This window comes from Chiloscyllium punctatum, chromosome 3, assembly GCF_047496795.1.
Source record: "Chiloscyllium punctatum isolate Juve2018m chromosome 3, sChiPun1.3, whole genome shotgun sequence".
Taxonomy (NCBI): domain Eukaryota; kingdom Metazoa; phylum Chordata; class Chondrichthyes; order Orectolobiformes; family Hemiscylliidae; genus Chiloscyllium; species Chiloscyllium punctatum.
In genome coordinates, this window is record NC_092741.1 from 87,023,603 (window position 1) to 87,050,125 (window position 26,523).

Below are 26,523 nucleotides of genomic sequence, written 5' to 3' on the forward strand. Positions count from 1 at the left end.
TGCTACCTTCAAATATCTATGAACATTCACTTCACAGTTCCCCACTTCCTCGACATCTCCTCAATGTACTCCCATTAACCGTGTATTCCTTTGCCTTATTCAATCTCCTCAAATACAACATCTCAAATTTCTTTGTGTTGAATTCCATTTGCCACTTCCCTTGCCCTCCTGACAAGTTTATTTATACCTTCCTGCTGTCTATAGCTATCCTCAATACTATCAACCATGCAGCCAATTCTCATTTAGTCTGCTCTTGATTGTGCTCCCTACATTTATGTCAAAATGATTACTATATACCACAAAAATCAGGGGACTTTAATGAGTCCTGTGAAACCTTACTGGAAACAGTCTTCTAGTTACAAAAGTGCCTATCAACAATGACCTCTCACTCCCTGACACTGAATTAATTTTAAATCCAGCTTGTTACAGTCCCCAAGGCCTTTTATTTTTAAACCAATCTGCATTGGAATATTTTCAAACATTTTGCCAAAATCTTGTTACGATGCTGCTCCTTTAACAAGGTTATGCTATCTTTGGCTTTTTTTTTTCAGGGAGGTCATAAAAGACACAGACTCTGAAAAGTCTATGTTTAAAGGGCTTTTAGGGCCAGTTTGATCATAGCTAACAGATACTGCCTCAGGCAAAAGGCTTTTAAGATTTTTAAAAAATGCTTGTACGATGAAAGGGGGACTGGCTCGTTCTCCCAGCTCAGCTTTTCTCTGGTTTAGTCTGGCTATTCACTGAACCCAAAGAAGCAGGTTCAGGCTGTTCCTCCTCTCTCTCTGACTTCTCTCCTGTAAGACCCTGTGTTTGATTTTTTTTGTCCTTTTGTGCCAAGGAGTGTTTATGGGGATTGCTGCAAGTATTTGGAACTGCATCATTAAGTTCGGATGATCTGTTGGGTTTTCAGAGAGGTTAAGTTATTCAGTATTCTGTTGTCTTTTGTTTGTATTTCATTTGATAATCTTATAAATAATTCTGTTTTGTTTTGATACTACGTGGTTTGACCAATTGTATCCCTCTTGGAGTTACACCTGCTTAAAACAACTAGCAAAGTTCAAGTGTTTGCTACTTTTTTGAAATGTTTTGAGGCGGTCTGGCCTGAGCCATAACAATCTGTGTAGACCATAACCCTCTTTTCACTTCCTCAAAAAATCTGTGCCAGTTTCATTTGTTCTGGTGTTAAATATCTGCCACAATAGTGTACTGGTTTCTGAAGTTTCCCCATTACCACCATTAGTCTGACTGGCCTGCAGTCCTTGGACTATTCTTTCTCCCACTTTTTGAACAGAGGAATAATATTTCAACCCTCTAGTTCCTCTGAAATCACTTCCAGGTTTTGTGGCTACAGCCTCCACAATTGGTATCCATCCTTCCCTCAACAGTATACATATCGCTTGTGGGAACAGTAGGTGGAATCTTGTGCTCTTAAAGGCCAGAAGGTCATGGTCCCCCTGATGCTGCCGAGACAGGCATTGCGTAAGCTCTATGGTTGGCTCGTCTCCTTTATTTGGAATCATAAACGGCCCCTTATCAAATTAGAAAAGCTGCAGCTCCCACAAGCAAGGGGAGGACTGGACTTCCCAGATTTTAGGAGGTATTAATTGAGCTCCTTATTATCTTATGTAGCTGGTTGGATCTCTTGTGTCCCACAATCAATCTAGTTAGATATTGAGACCTCCCAAGCAAAATGTCACCTCATCAATCTTTTATTTATGGACAAGATGAGAGCTATTATGGACTAATGTAAAACCCTATTGTATTAAATATAATTAAAGCCTGGAAGATAATGCGACAAGATGAGGGTAGCCTGCAAAAAACCTCCCCTTATACTCCTACAGTGGGAGCACTGGGATTTGAGCCAGGGGTGACAGATGGAAGTCCAGAGGTATCTCCTACTTGGGAGACCTGTTCGATGGGGAGGTTATGATCTCCTTTGAGCAGTTGCACCAGATGTTTGGACTGCCTAACAGGGACCTTTTTTGGTATTTCCAAATACAAGACTTTATACAAAAGACAACCACACTGATAATTAATCCCTACAATAGGATAGGGAAAGGGGAGTGCTTTGGCCGATATGTACGGGAGGAAATTATTTACCATTCTTTCTTTCTGTGCAAGGAGAAATATCTTAGTGAATTGGGTAGCTGAAGGCCCTCCAGGAGTTTTGAACTGGCACAGGTTAGTCATGGAATATATTCCCTTGACTTCCTCACAAATATGGTGCACCAAAATATGGAATTATTCTATAAAACATGGCAACCCTTTTTGAACTACATCGACACAGATATTTCGGCCATACTGACCAGGGCTTTTGTCTAGCTGTGGTAATGGTTCTGTCTGGTTCGGGGACGCCCGGGAGGAGGAATCCTGAATAAATATGGGTTTTATTATGACTTGATATAAATCCATTTTGAGCATATATCTAGTTATTTAATTATTTCATTGTTTATTGTTAGTAATATATGATATTCTATTTATGTTTTGGTTGTTTATAGGATAGATTAGAAGTTAGTTTGGTTTTTCTTTCTCTTTTTTTTGGTTATTATTTTATTTCTCTTTTTTATTTAATTTTATATTGATGTTTATTCTTGTTTGTATTACTTTTGTAATTTTGTAAAGAATCTTAAAAATTTTCTTTTTTTCAATAAAAATGCCTAAAAAAAAAGGCCAGACGGTCATTGATTAAGGCAGTATTGTGATGCTCCCAAACCCCACCCCTGCATCCACTGGAATTACATTCAAAGCAGAAAGTTGCATAATCAGTCTTCACCAATTGAAGCCCTTAAGTGGTGAATTAAAGACCACTAAACGTAGAACAGTGAGCAACCCTGATCCCTACTGCCCTCACCCAATAATCCAATCCCCAGAAATAATGCTCCCTCCCCAACCAAACTCACATAATTTACACCTTGTTCCCTAGTGACTTTGGGTTTCTTTCTAGCAGTAGTCATGACCTCCTCCTTGGCGTTCTGATTGGCTGGCATCTTTTGCTGGGTGGGATTTCCATTCAGGGAATCCTAATTCCAGCAACAGGCACACCAGTGGTCTCACCATTGCCTGATTGGCTTTAAATATTATTATGAAGTTGAAGGTGTGTCTGTACGTTTAAGAGAGAGAGAGAAAAAAAATGCTGTTCTGAACTGAGAGATTGCAAGCACCTGTGTATATGACTAGATGGCAGTCCTAGACTGTACTAGAAAGTTGAAGTACAGTAGTCCCCCTGTACCTATCCCGGAAGGCCAAAACTGCGGATAGGAGTGAACCCATTCATTTAAGTGGGAAACATACCTTCCCAGAAGCCTCTTGTCCCTGGTTCTAAAATGTTCCCATTTATACATTCAGGCCACATATACGACAGGTAATTGAAACCATGGTAACTGGACCCGTGGATACGGGGGTCATCTTGTGTGTAACATTGGTTGTAAAATCGATGTTTGGGTTTTGATTGCTGTTTTGACAACAATTTGAATTTAATCAAACAATTTAACTAATGCCCCAGGATGCTAAAACCAAATGTTTTGCGAACATCAAACCAATGAGACAATCCAATGTTGGGAGTATAAAAATGTGGGCATTTTGAAAATTGAAGAGAGCAACTGCCATTGAGACAGATAGGCCTGGAGATCTAACATCTTGCTCTCTGAGAAGTTAGGAAACACTTTCTATCAAAGGTACATTTTCACATGAAACATACTCACAGGAAAGAGAGAGAAGACAACGCAGGGTGCTCCTCAGCTGGAAGAAGAGACACAGAAATTGATGTAATTTTAATAAGTGTCATATTGGAGCAGTATATTGTTATAGAGTTGGAGGCAGACAATAAGCAGTTAAGAGAAAGGGGGGCTTAGAATTGCAAATAGTTTTTTTCATGTTCACTTTTAGAGATAAAAAATAAGTTGATGTTATTTTCTTTAAATAGTGGGATTTGGGAGTTCTCTGTCACTCATATTTTAACAGATTACGAGACGAGGTGAGCTTTTCTGTGTTTGTTTTTAAATGACAGAGGGGTTGACCTCGGTGCTTTAATGAGTCATTGTGGATATTTTGCCTGGGGTCCAACTGGCTGTCCAAACTCCGCCTTCTCAAGATTTCAGATGCAAAATATCAGGTTCCATGTAGTTCTATCTCATTACCATCCATCTCTATTGTCTTCTCAGTGATCTCTAGCTTGTTATACTGCTTCTCTGACATCCACCACTGGCTCAACACAAAATAATCTTGTATTTCAGTTTGGAAAGAGAGTAAGTCAATTGACTTTGATCCACCTCTGGTCACTGATTCTATCCGTCTCCCAAGCCACTGACTGAATCTAAACCAAATTGTTTGGAACCTCAGATTCCATTTGACCTCAAGCTGAGCTTCTAACTCTACACTGTTTCCATCACTCAAGACTATTTACTCCATCTCAGTAATGCCATGGAGCTCTCGTTCTGCCTCAGGTCATCTGCTCATAAAACCCTTTCTCTGCTGCACCAATTTTGATTTTTCCACGACTCCCACACCCTACCCAATCCCTATCAAAACTGTCTATCACAATCCAGTTATCCCCAGTATCTTTCCACAGCTGCAGTATTACAATATTTCCTTCTACAATGTACAAATTTCTTAAAAGAATAGTTTGCTAAATTGCCAAGGATTTTATAAAACATGTTTTTATACACTCCTGATTGAAAACGACCGTAATCTGTTTAAATACGCCTGTATATAATGAAAGCAGGAAAATCCTTCTTTCTAGGGCAGTGGATGTTCTCTCCCAGCAGAGGGCTGAAGTGAGCTATATCACTCTCTGGTCGGGCAGTAGACCAATGGAGTAGAGTGTATGAGATTTTTCCATAATACTTGATATATACGGTGCAGATTTTAAATAAATGTTATATTTAAAAATAACATAGTAACAGAATAGTACTGAAGTTCCACTGAGCCAGGTCTGCCAATGTTGTATCCTATACAAGCTTTCTTATGCTCACCCAAAGTCATTGATCTTATGCAATAGTCTCCAAACGAAGACTATTTTTCCACAGGCTTTTCAACATTTGATTGCTGGCCAGTGGAAACATGATTGCTTGAGGTTACAGTTCTTGTAAACAGCTGCACTTGCAAGCTCTCTGACATTCTCCCTGCAAGTGACAGGCAGGAAAGCCACCAGAAAGAAAGGAACTTAGAAAATTCATCCAACAGCAGTTTCTTCCCTGGACTAAGCTAGCAAAAGAGAAGGATCATTTCAGTTTCCAAGGGTCTGACGTAGCGTAAGAATAAAAAACAGCTTTTCAAGACTTCACTAACGAGGATGTTATGGGGAGTGGAGGTTTTGAGCTATAGGGAGAGGCTCGACAGGCTGGGTCTTTTCTTGGAATATAGGAAGTTGAGGGGTGACCTTGTTTATAAAATCACGAGGGGCATTGATAAAGTGAATAGCAAAGATCTTTTCTTTAGGATAAGGGAATTTGAAACTAGAAAGCGTCGGTTCAAGGTGAGAGGGGAAAGATTTATAAGGGACCTGAGAGGCAACATTTTCACAATGAGGCTTGCACATCTATGGGATGAACTGCCAGAGGAAGCAGTAGGTTCAGGTACACTTAAAACATTTAAAAGACATTTGAACTGGTACATAAATAGCAAAGGTTTAAAGGGATATGAGCCAAATGCAAGCAAATGGGACTAGATTATTTTAGAAAATGTGGTCGGCATTGTCAAGTTGGACCAAAGGATCTGTTTCTATGCTATAAGACTCTATGACTCTATGACATGCTTAAATGCCATACGGAGGCATTATATAAGAAGAGCAGGGTGACATATGGTCACTTATGAGTTGGTTTTAATAAAGGAGAATGCTCATGTAGACTCAAAGAAATCTATAGTACTACCTTCTGTCCAAACTTTGCCTTTCATTGAAGATGGAAGAAAGGTAATAATGGTGATCGTATAAAATTTAACAAATGCGAAGACTTTGTGGTAAGTTGTGCTTTTCTGCACCTTGCAGTTGTCACAGATGTAACGGAAACTGCAAGTGTGGTTCGTATAATCTGTCTTTAATTAAATTTACACCCTCCTGACCATTATTCATACACAATGACTTCCCTACAATAGTCGTGTTGGCTAAACTGCGCTATAACAAATTGGCAGAATTCTTTGTATCTCTCCCTATTTTAATTTCAGTGGGTACATTATCACATCACATGCATATTTACTATTGATAAAATACACAACCAATATTTGCTCTGTATATGTTACAATTTGTTAACATTTGCTAATACTGTTAAAGTAACTTTTAACATATTCCACAGCATCTATTTCTGCCATGTGATAAAAATAGAGGACAATGATTGAAAGTGATTAGTCATAACTGAGTTATTATTTAAGGTCCTGCAATGGCTAAGGTCACCGTGAAGGTTCTACCTTCTCAATATCACCCCTTATCTGAGGCATAGTGACCATCGGGTTGAACTGTCCACCAGTCATCTGGTCCCCTGGGAATATGGTGGCTTTTAACATTTATTTAAATCCCCAGATTAGGTTGTTTTTACTGCAGATGCCCCATATTTAACAGAGTGTTCACCACAAAGGTGCACACCAATATCTCATGAAATGGAAGACTGCTGGATGTTACTCTTACTAATTCAATTTTTGCTATAATTTTCCTCAGTCCATTTGCCCTTTTGAGCTCCCATCTGAGATTCAGTGTAGGGGTGGCACAGTGCTCAGTGGTTAACACTAGTGCTTCACCATGCCAGCGACCTGGGTTCAATTCCAGCCTTGGACAACTGCCTATGTAAAGTCTGCATGTTCTCCCTGTTTGCATGTTCTCTACATTTTCTCCAAGTGCTCTGGTTTCTTCTCACAGTCCAAAGATGTGCAGGTTAGGTGGGTTAGCCATGGAGAATGCAGGGTTACAAGGATAGGATAGGGTGGGTCTGAGTGGGATGCTTGTTGGAGGGCTGGTGTGGACTTGATGGGCTGAATGGCCTGCTTCCACACTGTATAGATTCTAATGCAGTTGTATCACTCTTGCCTGGAAATCAGATGGTTCTCACAGAATGGACTGAGTTCTAGAAGTCCCCCTAGACACAAGATGGAGGAGCAGCAGACATAAAAAAAACAGTATTGTGAGGAGGTCAGATGCCATTCATCTTCCCAAAGGCACAAAATTCTGTCAGTGCTGGCAGGCTGAAGGATCGCCTTCCTACCAAAAGACCAGTTGAGGCCCTTGAAATACCAGTCAAGAACCACTCGCCGCTGGTTCTGGTAATTCACCAGTGGCTGGTGTGCCATCTGCACATGGACAGAGCTCCCAATAAAATCTGACACTTTATTGTGACACTTTGCTGTTTTGAATATTTTATTGTTATTCAGTAGTGCCAGTTAATTAATTGCAAATTAAGACCTGCGTCTCAAAGATGAGAGAAGTTTATTTTAAATCTTACAGAACCTACTCCTGATCCATTGAATGGAATCCAGCCTAAAGATTGTTAAGGATTTTCAGTCCAAATGTCAGTAGCTACCGGTTTGTAAAATAATTTATATTTTTCTTCTTTTGTCTATTCTAATTACCACTTCATCACTAAAGTGACCATGTAACAGATACCCCCATTTTAGTTTTGGAATGACTAACCTTAAATAAATATCAGGAGATTCCTAATTAGCACAAAGGACATCAGTGCTGAACCACGATGAAAAACTTCCACAGTTTAATAAATTTTTTTTTCATGTACTCTGCGTGTTTCTTTTTTCAGTAAATTATTTTTAATTATCTTAGGTATGAAATAGGAGTAGGAGCAGCCCATTTGGTCATTCAAACCAGGTCCACCATTCAATAGGATCAATTGAATTGAATTTATTGTCATGTGTACTGAGGCACAGTAAAAAGCTTTGTCTTTCAAGCAATACAGGCAGATCACATAGTTAAGTAGCCTCGGTAGTAAATAATAGGTAAACAGTGGCAAAAGCAAAAACACAGGTACAAGGCTAATCTTCCACCTTAACTGCAATTTCCTTCTCTTTCTCAATATTCTTTGATTCCTGTAGGATACAAAAATCTATGTACATGTTTTGTGTATACTCAACTGCTTTGAAACACAGAAAGTAGGAGCAGGAGTAGGCCATTTGGCCCATTGAACCTGCTCCACTATTCAATATGATCATGATTGATCCTCTATCTCAATGCCATACCCCTGCTCTCTCCCCATACCTCTTGATGCCATTAGCTTCTAAAACTCAATCTATTATTATCTTAAATATACTCAGTGACTTCACTTCCACAACCACCTGTGGTAAAGAATTCCACAGATTCACCCTTCTCTCAGTGAAAAAAATGTCTCTGTATTTTAGTCCTGTCATGTATGTTAAGACTGCAGCCCCTTGTTTCCCACCCCCATTCAGGCAACTATCATTCCTGCATCAAGCCTATCTAGTCCTGTCAGAATGTTATATGTTTCAATGAGATTCCTTCTCAATCTGTTAAACACCATTGACATCATAGCCGCAGTCACCTTAACCTTTCCTCATAGGACACACTGGCCATAACAGGAATCTGGTGGACCTTCACTGTGTTCCCTCCATGATAAGCGAATATTTTCAAAGATAAGGAAACCTAGTATGAGTATACTTATTCAGAGTATCGAGAAATATCACTTAGTCAAAAATCCTTTTTCCAAAAGCGCTTTGAGTGTCTCTGCGTCTTAACAAACTGTATCAGTTCAAGAATGTAGCTCGCTAGCACCTTCTCTGGGAAATTAGGGATTGGCAATAAATCCTGGCTGGTGACATCCACATCCCATGAACAAATAAAAGAAAATCACTTGCAGTACCAACATACTAACTTGTAGAATTCTGTAATCTCTCTGCGTTTATATAAGAATGATGTTTGGAGATTCCTCCTGCCACAGTGGCTAAGTCCACTATCTCCTACATTATTCCCATCTGACAAACATTTGCCCACTTAACCTAACTATATTCTGTTGCAAACTGCTGTTCACAACTTAATTTCCCAGTTAGCAAGTGGTAATGCATTCAGTCCATTCATAAGAACATTAGAACAAAAGGAACAGGAGCTGGAGTAGGCCATTTGGCCCCTCGAGCCTGCCAACCAGTGTATAAGATCATGCTAAACTATCCCATGCCTCAACATGTCTTTCATGCCAGCTCCTCATAGCCCTTTAACTCCTCAATATTTTCAGGAAATATCTACCTCCTCTTTAAATACTTCCAGTAATCTAGCTGCCATAACTCTATGGGGTAGAGAATTCCTGACATTCACAATCCTCTGGGAGAAGAAGTTCCTTTGTATCTCAGTCTTAAATGAGACTCTTCTTATTCTATAGCTATGGCCCTTAGTTTGACATTCTCCCACTAGTGGAAACATCTCCTTAATGTCCCCTCAAAATCTTACATATTTCAATAAGATCACTAATCTTCTTGTAAAATCTAACAAATAAAGACTGAACTTCTTAAGCCAATCTTCTCAGTCCCTTCACTCCAGGAGTCAGTCTAGTGAATCTCTTTAGAACTGTCCCCAATCCTTTCTTAAATGCAGGCATTAAAACTATACACAAGGTGTGGCCTCACCAACATCATGTAAAGTTGTAACAAACCTTCCTGTTTTTAAATGGTAACGCTTAGCAATAAAGGCCAAAATTCTATTTATCTTATTTACTTGCTAGCATACATCCTTTTTTGTTACAATTATAGATTACTTACAGTGTGGAAACAGGCCCTTCAGCCCAACAATCCCAAACCCAAATGGAATTTGCCTCCATTTAAATAATAATCTGTCTTTTGATTTTCCTTACCAAAGTGCACAATCTCACACTCTTCTATATTAAACTCCATCTGCCTCATCACAATATCTCAGGCCTTCTCTTGCATTGTGAGCAAATTTAGATAATACACTCTGCCCCCTCCTCCAAGTCATTGATATAGATAATTGAGGCACCAGGACTGATAATTCCTTAGTAAAGTATTTATAGTTTCAGTAAATGCTTATTACAGTTATATTATGATGGATTTTCAGTTACTCAGTTATTCCATTCAGTTTATGTTCCACCAATGCCTGCCAAACGTACATACTATTGAGCAAAGTCTTTTTACTGCTGTGCCCATTCTTTCAGAGACAAAAATACTGCAGATGCTGGAATCCAAAATAGATAAGCAGGAGGCTGGAATACCACAGCAAGTCAGGCAGCATCAGGAGGTGGAAAGCTCAGCGTTTCAGATATAACCTTTCTTCAGGACTGGGGGTGGGTGTAAAGGGAGCTGTAGATAAAAGAAAGGAAAGTTGGACGGGGAGGGTTTTGAGTGGGGTGAGGGGTGAAGTGGTGAGGTAGGGCTAGATGAATATATCCTTCCTGATGAAGGGCTTTTGTGCAAAATGTCGATTTTCCTGCTCCTTGGATACTGCCTGACCTGCTGTGCTTTTCTAGCACCACTCTAGTCTTGACTCTGATCTTCAGCATCTGCAGTCCTCACTTTTGCCCATAGGTGAACATAGGTAGAGGGTACAACCTGGTTGGTCATTGGGAGGAATGAATCCAGCTGATAGCTGGAAGGAAGTGTCGGCCAGAGGAATGGAAGGAAGGGAGGAGTTGGAGGATGGAAAGGAAATTTATTTGAAATTGGAGAACTCAATGTTGAGTCTTCCACACTGTAGGCTGGCCAGGCGGAAGATGAGATGTTGTTCCTCCAATTTGCAATCTGATTTGCTTTGGCAATGGAGGAGGCCAAGGATGGACATGTTAGAAAGGGAGTGGGAGGAGGAATTAAAATGAGCAGTCACTAGGAGGTGCAGTCGGCCCCATCGGCCCCTGCAGGTCTAGCTGAGATGCTTGGCGAAATGTGCCCAGAGTTTACATTTGGTCTCCCCGATATAGAGAAGACCACATCAGGGGCACTGGATACAGTAAATGAGGTTGAACGAGAGGCAGGTGAACCTCTGTCTCACCTGGAAGGACTGTTTGGGGCCCCAGATGGAGGTAAGGGGGGTGGTGTGCCAACAGGTTTTGCATTTTTTATGGTTGCAGGGAAAAGTACCAGGTGTTCAAAGGGTTTGGTAGGGTGAGTGTCTGGAACTAAGGATTGGCAAATGGAACAGTCCTTGCGGAAAGCCAAGAAGGATGAGATGGGGAAGGTGTTCTTGGTGGTGGGTCTAATTGGAGTTGGCAGAAGTGTTTAAGGATGATGCGTTGGATGCGGAGACTGTTGAAGCAGTATGTGAAGACAAGGGGGACCCTGTCTTTATTGTGTTTGAAGTGGAGGGGCGGGGTTACAGCAGTGGAGCCGGATATGGAGGAGGTGCAGTGGAGGGCTTTCTGGATGATGCGGGGGGGGGGGAGCACGTTGTTTAGGTGGACATCTGGGATGCTTGGGAGTGGAATGTCTCCTCGTCTAAGCAGATGCGCCGGAGACAGAGGAATTGGAAAACCAGACAGAGTTCTTGCAGGACGCTGGATGGGAGGAGGTGTAGTCCAGATAGTTATGGGAGTCTGAGCATTTGTGGTAAATGTCTGTCTGTAGACTGTTGCCAGAGATGGAAATTAAGAGGTCAAGAAAGGGGAGGGCATGGTGGAAGTTATGGGTGAAGTCGATGAACTGCGCCAGATCAGTCTGGGTGCAGGATGTTGTGGCAAAACAGTCATCGATGTAACAGCAGAAGAATTGGGCCACAGTGCCTGCATAGGTTCTGAAGAGGGAATGTTACATAGCGACAAAGAGGCAGGCATAGCTAGAGCCAATCCAAGTGCCCATGGCCATCCCTTGGGTTATGACAAATTTGAAACTAAATTAAAAGATGCACAATTATGGATCTTTTCAAAATAAATGTTTGTATCACTTTATTTGAAACTGATTAAATAAATGAGCTCCTAGAACTGAGGCAACCATCCTAAAACAAACACAGAAATTGCTGGAGAAACTCAGCAGATCTGGCAGCACAGTGGAGAAAGAAAAAGAGTTAAGATTTTGACTCTTCTTCAGAACTAAATTAGGTTAAGGTGAAAAGCCTCCTTAACTACTATTGGATATGATGACCTCTGGTCAAAATAGGAAGAACAAGAAGAGACAACATAAAGCAAGGTGTGCACTTCTAAAGAGGGGAAAGTGGAGGAGCATTGGGGAATGCATGCATAATTATTGAAAATGGTAGCACAGGTCAAGAAAGGGGTCCAAGAAAAGATTCATGTGAATGGGTCCAAAGATGTGGACGTTACGTTGTGTTGTCAGGGATTGACGAAACTGAGGCAGTACTTCTTGCAGAACTGAAGATCAAAATTATAAGTGTCCGTTGGAATAGATAAGGATAAATAATTACCATTAGCAAAAGAATCAAAAGTAGAGGGCACAGACTTAAAATAATTGGCAAAAAAACAGCACAACTGTTGTATGGACATGTCAGCTCACTACATTATGTGAGCTGATGTTTGTGATAATGGTTACTACCGCTTGCTTTGTCTAACCAGAAGACTCTCTCCTAGTTAACAAGATGAGGCTTTTTGTGTGTTAGTTCCACACGCTGGAAATAGTGTGAACAATTTTCACCCCTTCTCTATGGAAAGATAGAGTCATTGAGGTCTACAGCACAGAAAAATTCCCTTTGGTCTACCAGTCAAAAACAACCACCTAACTATTCTAAACACATTTTCCAGCACTTTGCATATAGCCTTGCATGCCTTGGCATTGAAAGTGAATATCTAAATACTTCTTAAATGTTATGAGAATTTCTGCCTCGAACACACTTACAGAGAGTGAATTCCAGATTCTCACCAACCTCTGGGCTAAAAAGGTTTTTCTTCATGCCCCTTCCTAATCTGTTAACCCTTATTTTAAATCTACACCCTCTGGTCATTGATCCCTTCATCAAGAGGAGAAGTTCCTTCCTGTCTATCCTACCTACGCTCTTCAGAATTTTATACATCTCCATCACGTCCCCTCTCAGCAGCCCCTGCTCCAAGGGAGACAACCTCAGTCTATGTACTCTCTCTTCATAACTAAAACCCTTCAGCCCAGGCAACATTCTGGTCAATCTCCTCTGTACACTCTCGAGTGCAATCAAATCCCTCCTATAATGTGGTTTCTAGAACTGCCCTAGGTGTGGCTGGACCAACATTTTATACAGTTCTGGCATAACTTCTGGCATAAATTCTATGCCTCATCTAATATATGTAAATATGTCACATGCCATCTTAACCATGATGCAGAGGTGCTGGTGTTGGACTGGGGTGGACAAAGTTAAAAATCACCCAACACCAGGTTATAATCCAACAGGTTTACTTGGAAGTACTAGCTTTCAGAGCGCTGTTCCTTCAACAGCTGGTTGTGGAGCAGGATCATAAGACAGAATTTATAGCAAAAGATCATAGTGTCATGCAACTGATACGATATATTGAACAAACCTAGATTGCTGTTAAGTCTTTCATCTTTTAGAATGCGTTGCAGGTTTTGATTCTTTAATATGTAAATCCCAGAACTTCTTTCAATTCACATTCTCAAGATAACTTAAGGTTTTATAAAAAATGGTGACATCTCAGCTCAGACAATGCATTAAAGGTGTGAGGTTAAAGTCCTTCTGTAGCTCAATCTTGAGTCAGATTGGTTCTATTTCCAAAGTGGGAATTTATTAAACGTTACAAGGATTGACTGCCTGCAGATTGTGTGCTTTTTGAACAAAATAGAATGTAATTATAATTCTGCAAATGCAAATTCACCCCATAGAATTATATGTGTCTGTGTGCATGCATGTGAGAGAGAGAGAGACAGAGAGAGACAGAGAGCGAGTGTGTATGTGTGTGTGCATGTAAGTGTGTGTTTGCATATGTGTGTGTTTGGTATAGTGTGTGCATGAATATGGCAGAGTATAAGTCAGTGTGAGAGGGTGTGCGCATGGCTATGAGTGTGGGGGCTGTATGTGTATGTGTCTGAGAGACAGCGTGTGTATGAGAGAGGGTCTGCGTGAGTGTGTGAGTATGTAAGAGTGTGTGTGTGTGTATGTGTGTGTGTGCGCTTGTGTGTGTGTGAGAGTGTATAGCATAGTAGGGTCTCCTGTAGTGTGACATGAACCCCAGGTCCCGGATGAGGACACCCTCAATGGTATTGAACTTGACTATCAGTCTCTGCTTGAAAATGTGTTGCTGGAAAAGTGCAGCAGGTCAGGCAGCATCCAAGGAGCAGGAGAATCGACGTTTCGGGCATGAGCCCTTCTTCAGGAATGAGGAAAGTGTGCCAAGCAGGCTAAGATAAAAGGTAGGGAAGAGGGACTTGGGGGAGAGGCGTTGGAAATGCGCTAGGTGGAAGGAGGTTAAGGTGAGGGTGATAGGCTGGAGTGGGGGTGGACGCGGAGACGTCAGGAAGAAGATTGCAGATTAGGAAGGTGGTGCTGAGTTCGAGGGTTGGGACTGAGACAAGGTAGAGGGAGGGAAGCTGGAGAAATCTGAGTTCATCCCTTGTGGTTGGAGGGTTCCTAGGCGGAAGATGAGGCGCTCTGTCAGTGAAAGGGTACTGATTGGTACAGTGGGAAAGGAAGAAGCGGAGGGCTTTGAGTCCTTCGCAATGGGGGATGGAGGTGTACAGGGATTGGATGTCCATGGTGAAGATAAGGCATTGGGGACCGGGGAAGCGAAAATCATGGAGGAGGTGGAGGGCATGGGTGGCGTCCCGAACGTAGGTGGGGAGTTCTTGAACTAAGGGGGACAGGACTGTGTTGAGGTATGCAGAGATGAGTTCGGTGGGGCAGGAGCAGGCTGAGACAATGGGTCGGCCGGGGCAGTCAGGTTTGTGGATTTTGGGCAGGAGGTAGAAATGGGCGGTGCGGGGTTGTGCGACTATGACCCTCCTTCGACTGACTGAACTGGTCCTCACTCTGAACACCCTCCTTCGACTGACTTAACCTCTGGGAAACCTGCACCAACCAACCCAACCACCCCGTGGCTCAACACTTCAACTCCCTCTCCCACTCCACCAAGGACATGCAGGTCCTTGGACTCCTCCATCGCCAGACCATAGCAATATGACGCTTGAAGGAAGAGCACCTCATCTTCTGCCTAGGAACCCTCCAACTACAAGGGATGAACTCAGATTTCTCCAGTTTCCTCATTTCCCCTCCCCCCACCTTGTCTCAGTCCCAACCCTCGAACTCAGCACCGCCTTCCTAACCTGCAATCTTCTTCCGGACCTCTCCGCCCCACCCCCATTCCAGCCCATCACCCTCACCTTAACCTCCTATCGCATTTCCAATGCCCCTCCCTCAAGTCCCTCCTCCCTACCTTTTATCTTAGCCTGCTTGGCACACCCTCCTCATTCCTGAAGAAGGGCTCATACCCGAAACGTCGATTCTCCTGCTCCTTGGATGCTGCCTGACCTGCTGCGTTTTTCCAGCAACACATTTTCAGCTCTGATCTCTAGCATCTGCAGTCCTCACTTTCTCCTATCAGTCTCTGCTTGGCCATTCTGTGTTGTTGTGTATCCCAAAAACCGCCTTGGAGGATGATCATCCGAAGATCCGATGCCAAATGTCCCTGACTGCTGAAGTGTTCCCTGACTTGGAGGGAACATTCCTATCTGGTGATTGTTGCACTGCGTCCATTCATCCATTGTCATAGCATCTGCTTGGTCTCACCAATGTACCTTGGGGCATCCTTGCCTGCAGTGTATAAAACAGACAACATTGAACAAGTCACATGAGTACCTGCTGTGTACATGGTGGTGGTAGTCCCCATGTGTAATGGTAGTATCCATGTCAACACTCTGACACATCTTGCAGTGGTTGGCATGATAGGATTTTATGGTGTTGTAGTCAATGTTGTCCTGAAGGCTATGCAGTTTGCTCTGAACAATGATCTGTTTAAGGATTATTGGTTCTTTAAAGGCGAGAAGTAAAGGTGAGGTGCTCATCCGCATCAATAATGTGTTGCAGGTTGTAGGATATTAACCACATTAACTACCTGAAGGAACCAGTCAGCATGCACACCAAGATGTCTCATTTGTGCTTCACAAGATCCTGTCAATCATCATAGATTCCCTAGCCTTGTTTGACCTGCCCAAGTGCATCATCTCACACTTAGCCAGATTGAATTCTATTTGCCACTGATCAGCCCATCTGACCAGCCCATCTATATACTCCTGTAGTCAAGGTAATCATCCTCACAATTTGTCACCCTACCAATTCATTTCATCTATGAATTTACTGATCAACCCTTGCATATTTAAGTCTAAATCATTTACATTAAACCACAAACAGCAAAGGTCCCTACACTGATCACTGTGGAACCTTCCTCCAGTTATGAAAACATCCCCTCAACCATTATCCTATGCTTCCTGCTACTCAGAAAATTCTGGGTCCAACTAGTCAACTTTGCTTGGATCCTATCAGCTCTTATCTTCTCTGCCAATTTCCCATGCAGGATCTTATCAAAACTTTGCTGAAACCTAAGTAGACCACATCAACTGTATTGCCTTCCTGTACACAGTGGGTCACTGCTTTGAGAAATTCAATCAATTTGGTCATATGACGTCCCATTAACAAAACTGGTATAAGCAGTAGATTAACTGACATACCAGTACTGGAGACAGTGCAGAGATGAAGCTGACACCAGGTACTGTTTTATGAGGAGAGATTGAGCAGGTTGGGCTTGTACACATTGGAATTCAGAAGAATGAGAAGTCATTTTATTAAAACATGCAAGATTCTTAGGGTACTTTATTGGATATGTGCAGAAATGTTGTTTCCCCTTAAGGGAAAATCTATGACCTATTCTCACAATAAGTGGTGGTGCACATAAATCAGAGGTGAGGAGAAACTTAATCTATCAGATGGTGGTGAACCTGTGGAATTCTTTACTGCAGAGGGCTATCAAGGTTGGATCATTAATTACATTTAAGACTGAAACAGGCAGATTGTTAATCAGTAAGGGACTCATGAGTTAGAGGGGAAAAAAACAGGATAGTGGAGTTAAGTATTATCTCTGATGTGTGTTGTCTAGAGCCTTTTCCTGAGTCCATCAGGAAAGATACAAGCCTGTGATGGGTGACTATTTGGGGCAATGGAGGCCTGCAGGTCAAAGCCTATCTGTACATAGTTGATTATTTCGTTTTCTGCTTGGATCCACTGTCAGTGCACAGACTTAGGAGCATCTATGGTGAGTTTGAACTGGGCTCAGGAGCCAAGGTAAATCAAAGCAAGAACGAGGCCATGTTCTTCGGGAGCTAGGCCAACCACCCCTTTACCTCCTTCATCGTCAGGTCAGATTATCTAAAGGTACTGGGAATATGGTTCAGATGGACTGGGGCATGTGCAAAACATTTGGGAGAAGGGGTTGGACTGAAGGGTCTGTTTCCATGCTGTACATCTCTATAACTATTACTATGAGAGTATTGCCAAAGTGAGGCAGAAACTGGGCAGATAGGAGCACCGTTCCCTCTCTATTGTGGGTAAAAACCTGATTATCTGGTGTGAGGTACTTTCGGTGGTTTTGTATGTGGCACAGGTCTGGCACATTCCCCAAACTTGTGTCACTGCAGTCACCAGAGCCATTTTCCACTTCATCTGTGGTCAAAAATGGACTGTGTCTACAGGGATACCATGTATAATGCTCTGGACAATGGGGGTAGAACATACCAAATGTTGCTATCATCCTGATGGCCACCTTTGTATGTGGTTGCATCAAGCTGTATGTACAAGCCCTCGGTACACAAACACCACATGCCACCACATACCGAGTTTCTATCTGTCCTCGGTGTTGTGAAGGATGGGCCTGGCCTTAGTGCAGTTGGGCCATTCCATATCACCTGTCCTTCACAGAGAAATTTACAAAGAAAAATAACTGGCCACAAGTCCATCAGAAAATGATCATCACATAATGTTCTTGAGACTCTGCGAGAAAAGGAGAGGTTGATCCTATTGTGTGGTTCCCTGAGACTGTTAAAGTCATTTGGCAGAATGTCTCATCATCAAAACTTCCCAACAAGCACCAAGAAGTAGCTTGCCTGGTGATGAGAAGGGCACTGCCTGTCAGCTTCTTCATGTACGCCCAGTCTCTGTGTGCCAACTCACAGTGCCTCGAAGCAGTTACAACACATCTTCTGGAATGTGCTTTTGCAAAGAAGTTTAAAGAGAGATGCAGCGGTTTTCATCGTCATTCATCCTGAGCAGCTTCATTATGTAGGATTTGTGCTCAACAGGCTGTTCCCCAGGACAAACACCTTGACTGAACCTGTTGAAATACATTGATTTGTTGAAATACATTGTTTGATCTGCCCAAAATCTATTGGTCTTCTAGTGTATAAAGTTGACCTGAACCATTTATTGCAGGCTGGCACATTCCAACGTCCAGAACTACATGCTGAGGGATGGCCTAAAACTTTGGGCTTCTACTGCTAAGGTGCAATGTGGAAAGACCACTAATTCTGTCAAAGTATAATGAACGTCCATTCAGTTGTCAGACCCTTCAGGTGCCTCGAAACGAACATAAATAGTTTCCTGGATTAGTAAAAAATGCTTTTGTTTTTTGCAACTGTCAAGAAGCTCTGAGAAATTCAAAATTCTAATGTTTTGCTTTTTCTCTGCAAAGACTACAGAACTGATTTTGAACATTTGTATGTACTTATAGATGGTTTTATGAATAAAGTATAGTTTTGAAATTTTTAAAAAATGAGCTGGTTGAACTATATCTGTGGGTTGAAGCTAGTGCTTCCAAATAAACCTGTTAAAGCCTGGTGATGTGTAATTTTTAACTATATCATTGGGGAAAGTATTGGAGAGCTGCGTCGGATGAGAGTGCGAATCCTCCTCCCAGCGGAGTTTTTGCTATATTGGAGAAGAGTGCGACTCCTCCAGCCACTGGAGTCGCTGCGGTATCGGATGAGGGTGCGAGTCCTCCAGCCAGCGGGGTCGTTGCTGTTTTGAATGAGAGTGCGAGTCCTCCAGCCAGCGGGGTCGCTGCTGTATCGGATGAGCGTGCGAGTCCTCCAGCCAGTGGGGTCGCTGCTGTTTCGGATGAGAGTCCGAGTCCTCCAGCCAGTGGGGTCGCTGCTGTATCGGATGAGAGTGCGAGTCCTCCAGCCAGTGGGGTCGCTGCTGTATCGGATGAGAGTGCGAGTCCTCCAGTCAGTGGGGTCGCTGCTGTATCGGATGAGCGTGCGAGTCCTCCAGTCAGTGGGGTCGCTGCTGTATCGGATGAGCGTGCGAGTCCTCCAGTCAGTGGGGTCGCTGCTGTTTCGGATGAGCGTGCGAGTCCTCCAGCCAGTGGGGTCGCTGCTGTATCGGATGAGCGTGCGAGTCCTCCAGCCAGTGGGGTCGCTGCTGTATCGGAGGAGCGTGCGAGTCCTCCAGTCAGTGGGGTCGCTGCTGTATCGGATGAGCGTGCGAGTCCTCCAGTCAGTGGGGTCGCTGCTGTATCGGATGAGCGTGCGAGTCCTCCAGCCAGTGGGGTCGCTGCTGTATCGGAGGAGCGTGCGAGTCCTCTATCCTGAAGGTGGAGCGGAGTGCAGGTGTGAACGAGGAGTCCAGTTCCCAGCGGATCAGGATTGAGAAGGAGTATAATGGAGCTGAATGAGGGAGGTAAGGGTTCGCCTCCATATCCTCAATACACCCCACAGGAGAAAGGGGAATAGCGAAACTTTTCCAAAAGTAGTATCGTTAAATTTTCCAACGATTTCCTTTGCATCATTCCAAAACCTTGTGAGAATGTCTTGTCAATGTCATTGAGCTGGAGTCACTGCTCAGTTTAAATCAGATGTGTTTCTAATTTAGCATTGAATGTTTGACTTGGGAAACTTAATTTCTGATTAGGTATGACCAGCAATATTAACTAGACTGAGTACCAGGAGATGCGGTTGCCCTGTGGATCGGTTTCCCTGTCCCCCTGGTTTGGGCAGAGGGGAAACTGAATTAACAAAAAACCATGGAGGCTGGACATCTGAAACAAAGAAAAATAGAAATTGCTGGTGAAACTCGGCAGGTCGAGCAGCATTCGTTTCGAGTCTTCTCGAAATTGTGATTTTTCTCTGTTTAGATGCTGCCAGACCCGCTGAGTTTCTCCAGCAGTTTCTATTCGTGGTTTGTTTCAGGATGCATTACTGAATGAACTTGCTTTTATCATCATAGTTGGAAGAATCTTGAAACGTTGCACCAAATGTACTGGCACAAAGGGTTTAAACCGTTTAAATTTAAAGTAAGCACCTCAGCTCCAAAGGCATTTGGAAAGGAAATAGTTAATTTGATTTTTCTAAAGAAGAAATTGTTTAACATGGCGCTTTTAATGGTTTTAAGACTTCCCAAAGTGCTGTATAGTTTATATATTTCTTTTGAAGCTAATCACTGTTTTGTAAGAAAAAGTGCTTATGTATGCAAGTGACAAAGTGTAAGTTTTGTCGGTCTTGAGGCTTGCTTCAAGACTTATTTGTTAAGACTTATTAATTAAGATACCTTGGAAGTAGCCATTGTGGATTCTTTACAGTATGGTTTTTAGTTTGAAACTGTGACTAAAATAAATTATATTCTTTAAGGATAATTGTGTTTAGGCAGTAGAATACTTTCACAACTTTATACTCCAGTGTTAGACTAAGGATGCCCCAAAATGATTGGGAATTAGGGTAGTTCAGTTAAGACTCAAGGTAAAACTGTTGGTTGTACTATAGTTATCAACCTTAACTCCAACCTCAAAAGAAATAAAACCTTAGCAGTGTCACACAAGGACCTGCTACTGTAACCAAGTATGATTGTAAATCACTTCTTGTTTAAATTATAGTGTAGTTGTTTACACCAATCTAATGGTAGGGTTAGGTGAAAAATCAGTTGGCTCCTGGTTGTCTGTATTTCAAAATGTCTATAATCACTGGTCTAAATACAGCAATCAGAAGAGAAGAAATTTGTTTATATTTTCTGAGACTGTCTTGAGTCTACTTATTTTTTAAACAGATTATTTTATATTTGTAATGTTTGTATTCATTTCTGCTTTTCTTTACTCTTTCTATCTCAGTTCTCTCTTAGGTTGCAGTTACAGAACAGCTCAGTAAGCACTAAATATTTGCTTTCCTGTGTACCTCAAACACATGGAGCCATCATGTAAAAGTGCACAAGAAACTTTTGGCTGAAGTATGTTTTTTCGTGTTCAGTGGATTGTATATCTACAACCTTATCATATAGATGATTCAGATGCTGAGTTCTGAGTCTGGAATTACAATACTAATTGGGAGACAATAGTGTTGTGATATTGTTATTGGACTAGCAATCCAGAGACCCAAAAATAGTATTCTGGGGACTCTGGTTCGATTCCTACCAGAGCACCTGGTAAAAATTGAATTCAGTGATGACTCTGTCAATTTTATTAAATTGTTATTTAAAAATTGACCTATTCACCTGGGAATTCCTTAAGGGATAGAAAACTGCTTTCCTTTCCAGGCTGTCATGTAAGTCTGGACCCCTCTAGACATTGTCTCTGAAATGCTCAGATGTATCAAGCTTGTTAAAAGCATCAAAAAAGCAATTAAACAGGATAGATTTCAGCCTTGTCAAAGGCATTCTTACCAACATAATAAAAGTGAAATATGCCAGATACTGGACATCTGAAGTAAACACAAGGGAAACTTTGACTGCATTTGTGGAGAGTTAATGCTTCAAGCCCAAACACACTTTTTGACTACAGTGAAGTAGGTTGGAAAATGATGGTGTTTATGTTAATGACAAAGTGGGAGGAGAAGCAGATGGAACAAAAGGTGAGGGTGCCCAGAGCAAAAGAGAAAGGGAGTATTAATAATAAAGGAAATATTGAGATGTAAGACATCTCAATACATTTGATTACAAGAATGTAAATCAGCTCTGCTGAGCAAAAAGAGACAAACAAAATGCACTGGAAGGGCCTGGGTGGTGGGTTGTTGGAGGGTCCTGATGGTTGTAAAGTGACTAAGTGGAAAATAAGGTGTTGTTCCTCTAGCTTCATTGGAATACTGCAATGGACCAAGGACAGAAATGTTAGTATGAAAACAAAATGGTTTATTGAAGTAGCAAGCACCTGGAAGATAGAGATTATCTTACACATAGAGCAGAAGAGTTCCACAAACGGTCACTTGGGCTGCATTTGGTCTCAGCAATTTAACAATCTAAAGGTGACTACTTTGTGAGCATCAAATGCAGTAGGCTACATTGAAAAAAAGTACAAGTAAACCACTGCTTCAGTGGGACAGGTTATTGGGGGCTTAAGCACTAAGAAAGGAGGAGGTAAAAGGGCAAGTGTTGCACCTTCTGCAATTGCATAGGAAAGTGCCTTGGGAGAATGAGGAAGTGTAAGGAATGATGGAGGAGTGTAGAAGAGTGTCACAGAGAGAAGTCCATGTGGAATATTGACAGGAGGGAAAGGAAATGAAAGGTAATGATCCTTTGAACGTGGAGACTGGTGGGATTGGAAGTGAGAGCAAGGAGAACCTTGTACTTGTTCTGGAAAAAGGGGCAAGTGTGAGGACAGAAAAACAGGAAATGGGTTAGACCTGGCCAAGAGCTCTTGCCTATGAGGTAAAAGGGGATGATGCTATAGGTATTCCAGTGGAAGGTGTCATCAGAATAGGTGCAATGAAGAATTTGGGAGAATGGAATGGAGTCCTTGCAGGAACCAGGTTTTGAGTGTATATAGTCAAGATAACTGGAAGTTGGTGGGTTTGTAGTGAATACTAGCATATAGCCTGTCATCAGAAATGGAAATAGTGAAGTCAAGGAAAGGAAGAATCAGTGATGGACTAGGTTAGTGAAGGATGGAAATTAGAAGTGAAACTGCTTAGATTACTTACAGTGTGGAAACAGGCCCTTCGGCCCAACAAGTCCACACCGACCCTCCGAAGAGCAACCCACCCAGACCCATTCCCCTACATTTAACCCTTCACCTAATACTACGGGCAATTTAGCATGGCCAATTCACCTAACCTGCACACCTTTGGACTGTGGGAAACCGGACCACCCGGAGGAAACCCACGCAGACACGGGGAGAATGTGCAAACTCCACACAGACAGTTGTCCGAGGCGGAAATTGAACCCGGGTCCCTGGCGCTGAGAGGCAGCAGTGCTAACCACTGTGCCACCATGCCACCCTGATGAACTTATCCAATTCTGGATAAAAACAGGAAACATTATGATGACATTAACAGTGTATCAGAGAATGAGTTGTATGTTAGGGCCTGATTAGGACTGGAACAAGGAATGTTCCACGTACCCCACAAAGGCACAGGCTTAGCTGGAATCCACATGGGTACGCATAGCCATGCTTTTGACTTGGAGAAAGTGGGAATGATTGAAGAAGTTGTTCAAACTGAGAATAAGCTCAGCCAGGTGAAGGAGAGAGGTGGTTGATTGGACTGTTCAAGTCTCATTTCAAGAGAAGTGGAGAACCTTCAGAATGTCCGAGTGGGGAATGGACATTCATGGTGAAAAATGGGTGGCTGAGGCCAGTAAATTGGCAATTATGGAGCTGAAATAAAGCCTCAAAAGAACCACGAATGTAAGCAGGAAGAGACTGAATAACTGGAGACAAAATAGAGTCAAATTGAGAAGAAATAAGTTCAGTGGCGCAGAGGCATACTGAAAAACTGGGTCAGCTAGGGCAGTCCTGTTTATGAATTTTGGGATGAGGGTAGAAGAGGGTTGTGCAGGGGTTGGGGGATTATGAGAAAGGGAGCTGTGGAGGGGAGATGAAGCTGTTGTTTCCAGGACATATTTGACAGTCAGGTCACGATCCAGGGGAGATAGAAAGAAATGTCCAAGAGTTGACATTCAGCCTCTGTGAGTTAGAGGTCAGCAAGCCAGGTGACAACACCATCCTTACTGGCAGATTTGATAATACAGTCAGGGTTGACCTGAGAGAATGGAGTGAATGCAATTCAGAGGAAGACAGATTAGAGTGGGTAAGGAGAGCAGAGAAATGAAGGTGGCTAATGTCACATGGAATGGAGAGAGGACTCCTGTCCAAAGCAGTGGGCACAGAGACAAAGACTTTGGAAGAAGATGTTAATATCACATGCCTGAAGTTCATTGAGGTGGGTATGTAAAAGTCTTTGCTGAGCACATATCGAAAGTTAAGGGGTAAAGTGAATATATGGCAAAAGTGGGATTAGGAGAAGGCATGGAGCATCAATACAAGGGACCATGCATAGTCCTTGTGGAGCAAAGTTCATTCTTCACGAGGATACCCTCCATTGTGATATATTGCATTGTCACCATGCTCAGTGGGATTGACTTCAACCAGATCTAGCAACTGAAGACTCAGCATTCTTGTGGCACGGTGGACCATCAGCCACAGCACAATTGTACTCAGACACTCATGGCATGGCATACCCCCACTCTACAGTTACCATTAAGCCAAGAAATTGGTGCCTTTTCAATGAAAAGTGCATTAGGTTATGTGTTATGGTGCAGAAGGAGATTATTCATACCAATGTGTTTGCACTAGCTCTCTCATCCTTTATCCTTGGTGCCAATCTCCTGCCTTTTCCACATTTGTATTTAAACCAAGGCTGCCAGAAACACCACTGCTACCTAAAAATGAAGTGTAAAAATTTCCCCGTGCATTACAGCTCAGCGATCTAAACCCAGGGGTGAATCCATCAGTACCTAGGAATTGTGCGTGTCTAAGTATAAAATATTATAAGTTTAAAAAAACTACGTCAATATTATTCAAAATGTGATGATAAAAGCTTACAGCTTGTTCACAAGATGTTTGCTTGATAAGTTGACAATCTTCCATCTACTCACAGATCAGGAATGATGATTTCAGTCTGTAGCTCTGTTTCCAATTTTTCTAGTAACAAAGCAGCTCATGTCAGTGTACAGCAGAAAAGCTAAATGGCAGTTAACATTTGATAATCCTCAGTCCTGATACGAAAATATTCAGTAGCTCAGGAGTGATTGTGTAATTCAAGTTCTAACTTTGAAACAGAAACAGGGAATACAACAATATTCTTATATTTTAACAGCACTTCTTGAAGCCAGATGTTTTAGTGACTTGGGTTCTGATATTGACCTTGGAATGCTCCCTGAAGAAAAAGAAGATCTTGGTGTAGAACTGGCCAAGGTAATCTGAAAAAAATATAGTTATAAATCTAGCTTTAATGAATCCACAAAACTGCACAAAAATATGAAATTTATTGCTTTGAATTCTATTGAAAATAATTCACTTTAAAACAAAATTGACTTAATACCCAAATTTCCAAGCTTTTCCCAATGACTTTTGGGTTTTTCCAGACATTAGCTGAGCCACAAGGATCTGCAGTGTCTTGGGTTTGATTCCTGGTTTCTGTTTAGTTAATAATGTCCTTTAATGAAGGGAACGACCATCCTGGTCTGGCCTACATGTGATTCCTGACTTACAGCAATGAGGTTGACTTTTAACTACCCGATGGGTAATAATACTCCCTAGTCAGCAATGCCTTCGTCCCGTGAATGAATAAAGAAAAAAAAATTTTGCCAGGCTGACTGTTTTTATGATGTCAGAGGAGGGATCTTTTTGCACGTAGCTGAACATAGTGCACTGCTCCATTCACAATGCTTCTGATCGTGAAGGAGCCCATATCGGCTGACAGCAGGGCATAGGTAATATTCCAGCTTGGTCCAAATGACAGATAATGTTTGCATCATTGCACTGCTGATAGTGGCCATCTCAAAAGCAGAAAGCACACCCATCTTGTGACCTTCAAAAGGATCACTTTCCCAAAGCTCTTGCCACCCTCACCTTCAGCATAATCATTGACCAGAAGCTTAACTGAGTCAATCATATTTATGTGCTGAGAACTCTGGTTCACCACTTTGATATTTCGAAACTCTTCAGCATGTCTATAATTTAGGAGTGTTGATGAAATGCTTCCCACTTATCTGAATAACTGCAGCTGTAGCAATAGTGGAGAGGCTTGATATTCACAAGAACAGAGGAGTTTGCTCAAATCTTCTCTTTGTCTTTGGACTTGAACTGCATTCCACTTGTACTGGTACAATATGACTGCAGAATGGACGAACCTAATCCAGTAAGTAGGACAGAACTTATACAATTAATGACAGGGCCCTGGGTACTGTTGTAGAACCTAGGGGTTCAGGTGCATAATTCTTTGAAATTTGCATCACAAGTAGACAGTGTGGTTAAGAAGGTGTTCAGCATGCTTGCCTTCATTGCTCAGACCTTTGAGTATAGGAATTGGAATGTCATGTTGAGGTTGTACAGGATGTTAGTGAAGGCCTGCTCTGGTGTACTGTGTGCAGTTCTGATCGCCATGTTATACAAAGGATATGATTAAACTAGAGAGAGTTCAGAAAAGGAGGGTTTGAGATTTAAAAATAGACTGGAAAGATGAGGATTTCTTTCACTGGAGCTTAGGAAGTTGAGGACTGACCTGATTGCAGTTTATAAAGTTACGAGGGGCATAGGTAAGGTGAATGGCTTCAGGTGGGGGAGTTCAAAACTAGGTGGCATGTTTTTAAGGTGAGAGGAGAAAAATTTAAAAAGGACATGAGGGGCAACATTTTTTTAATACACAATGGCTCATGTGTGGAATGAACTGCCAGAGGATGTG

The 26,523-nt window shown here is 42.1% G+C and overlaps 1 protein-coding gene across 5 annotated transcripts in view; it reads left to right on the forward strand.

The window, feature by feature from the left end:
* Nucleotides 1-19,410: 19,410 nt before the first annotated feature.
* tpd52l1 (tpd52 like 1) overlaps nucleotides 19,411-26,523 on the forward strand; it is a 35,854-nt gene continuing 28,741 nt past the window's right edge. For all 5 annotated transcript variants that reach the window (XM_072555981.1, XM_072555982.1, XM_072555983.1 and 2 more), the window contains exons 1-2: nucleotides 19,411-19,540; nucleotides 24,937-25,034. In XM_072555981.1, the coding sequence (XP_072412082.1) occupies nucleotides 19,522-19,540; nucleotides 24,937-25,034 (117 nt within the window). In that variant the 5' untranslated portion in view covers nucleotides 19,411-19,521. The remainder of the gene's footprint in view (nucleotides 19,541-24,936; nucleotides 25,035-26,523) is intronic.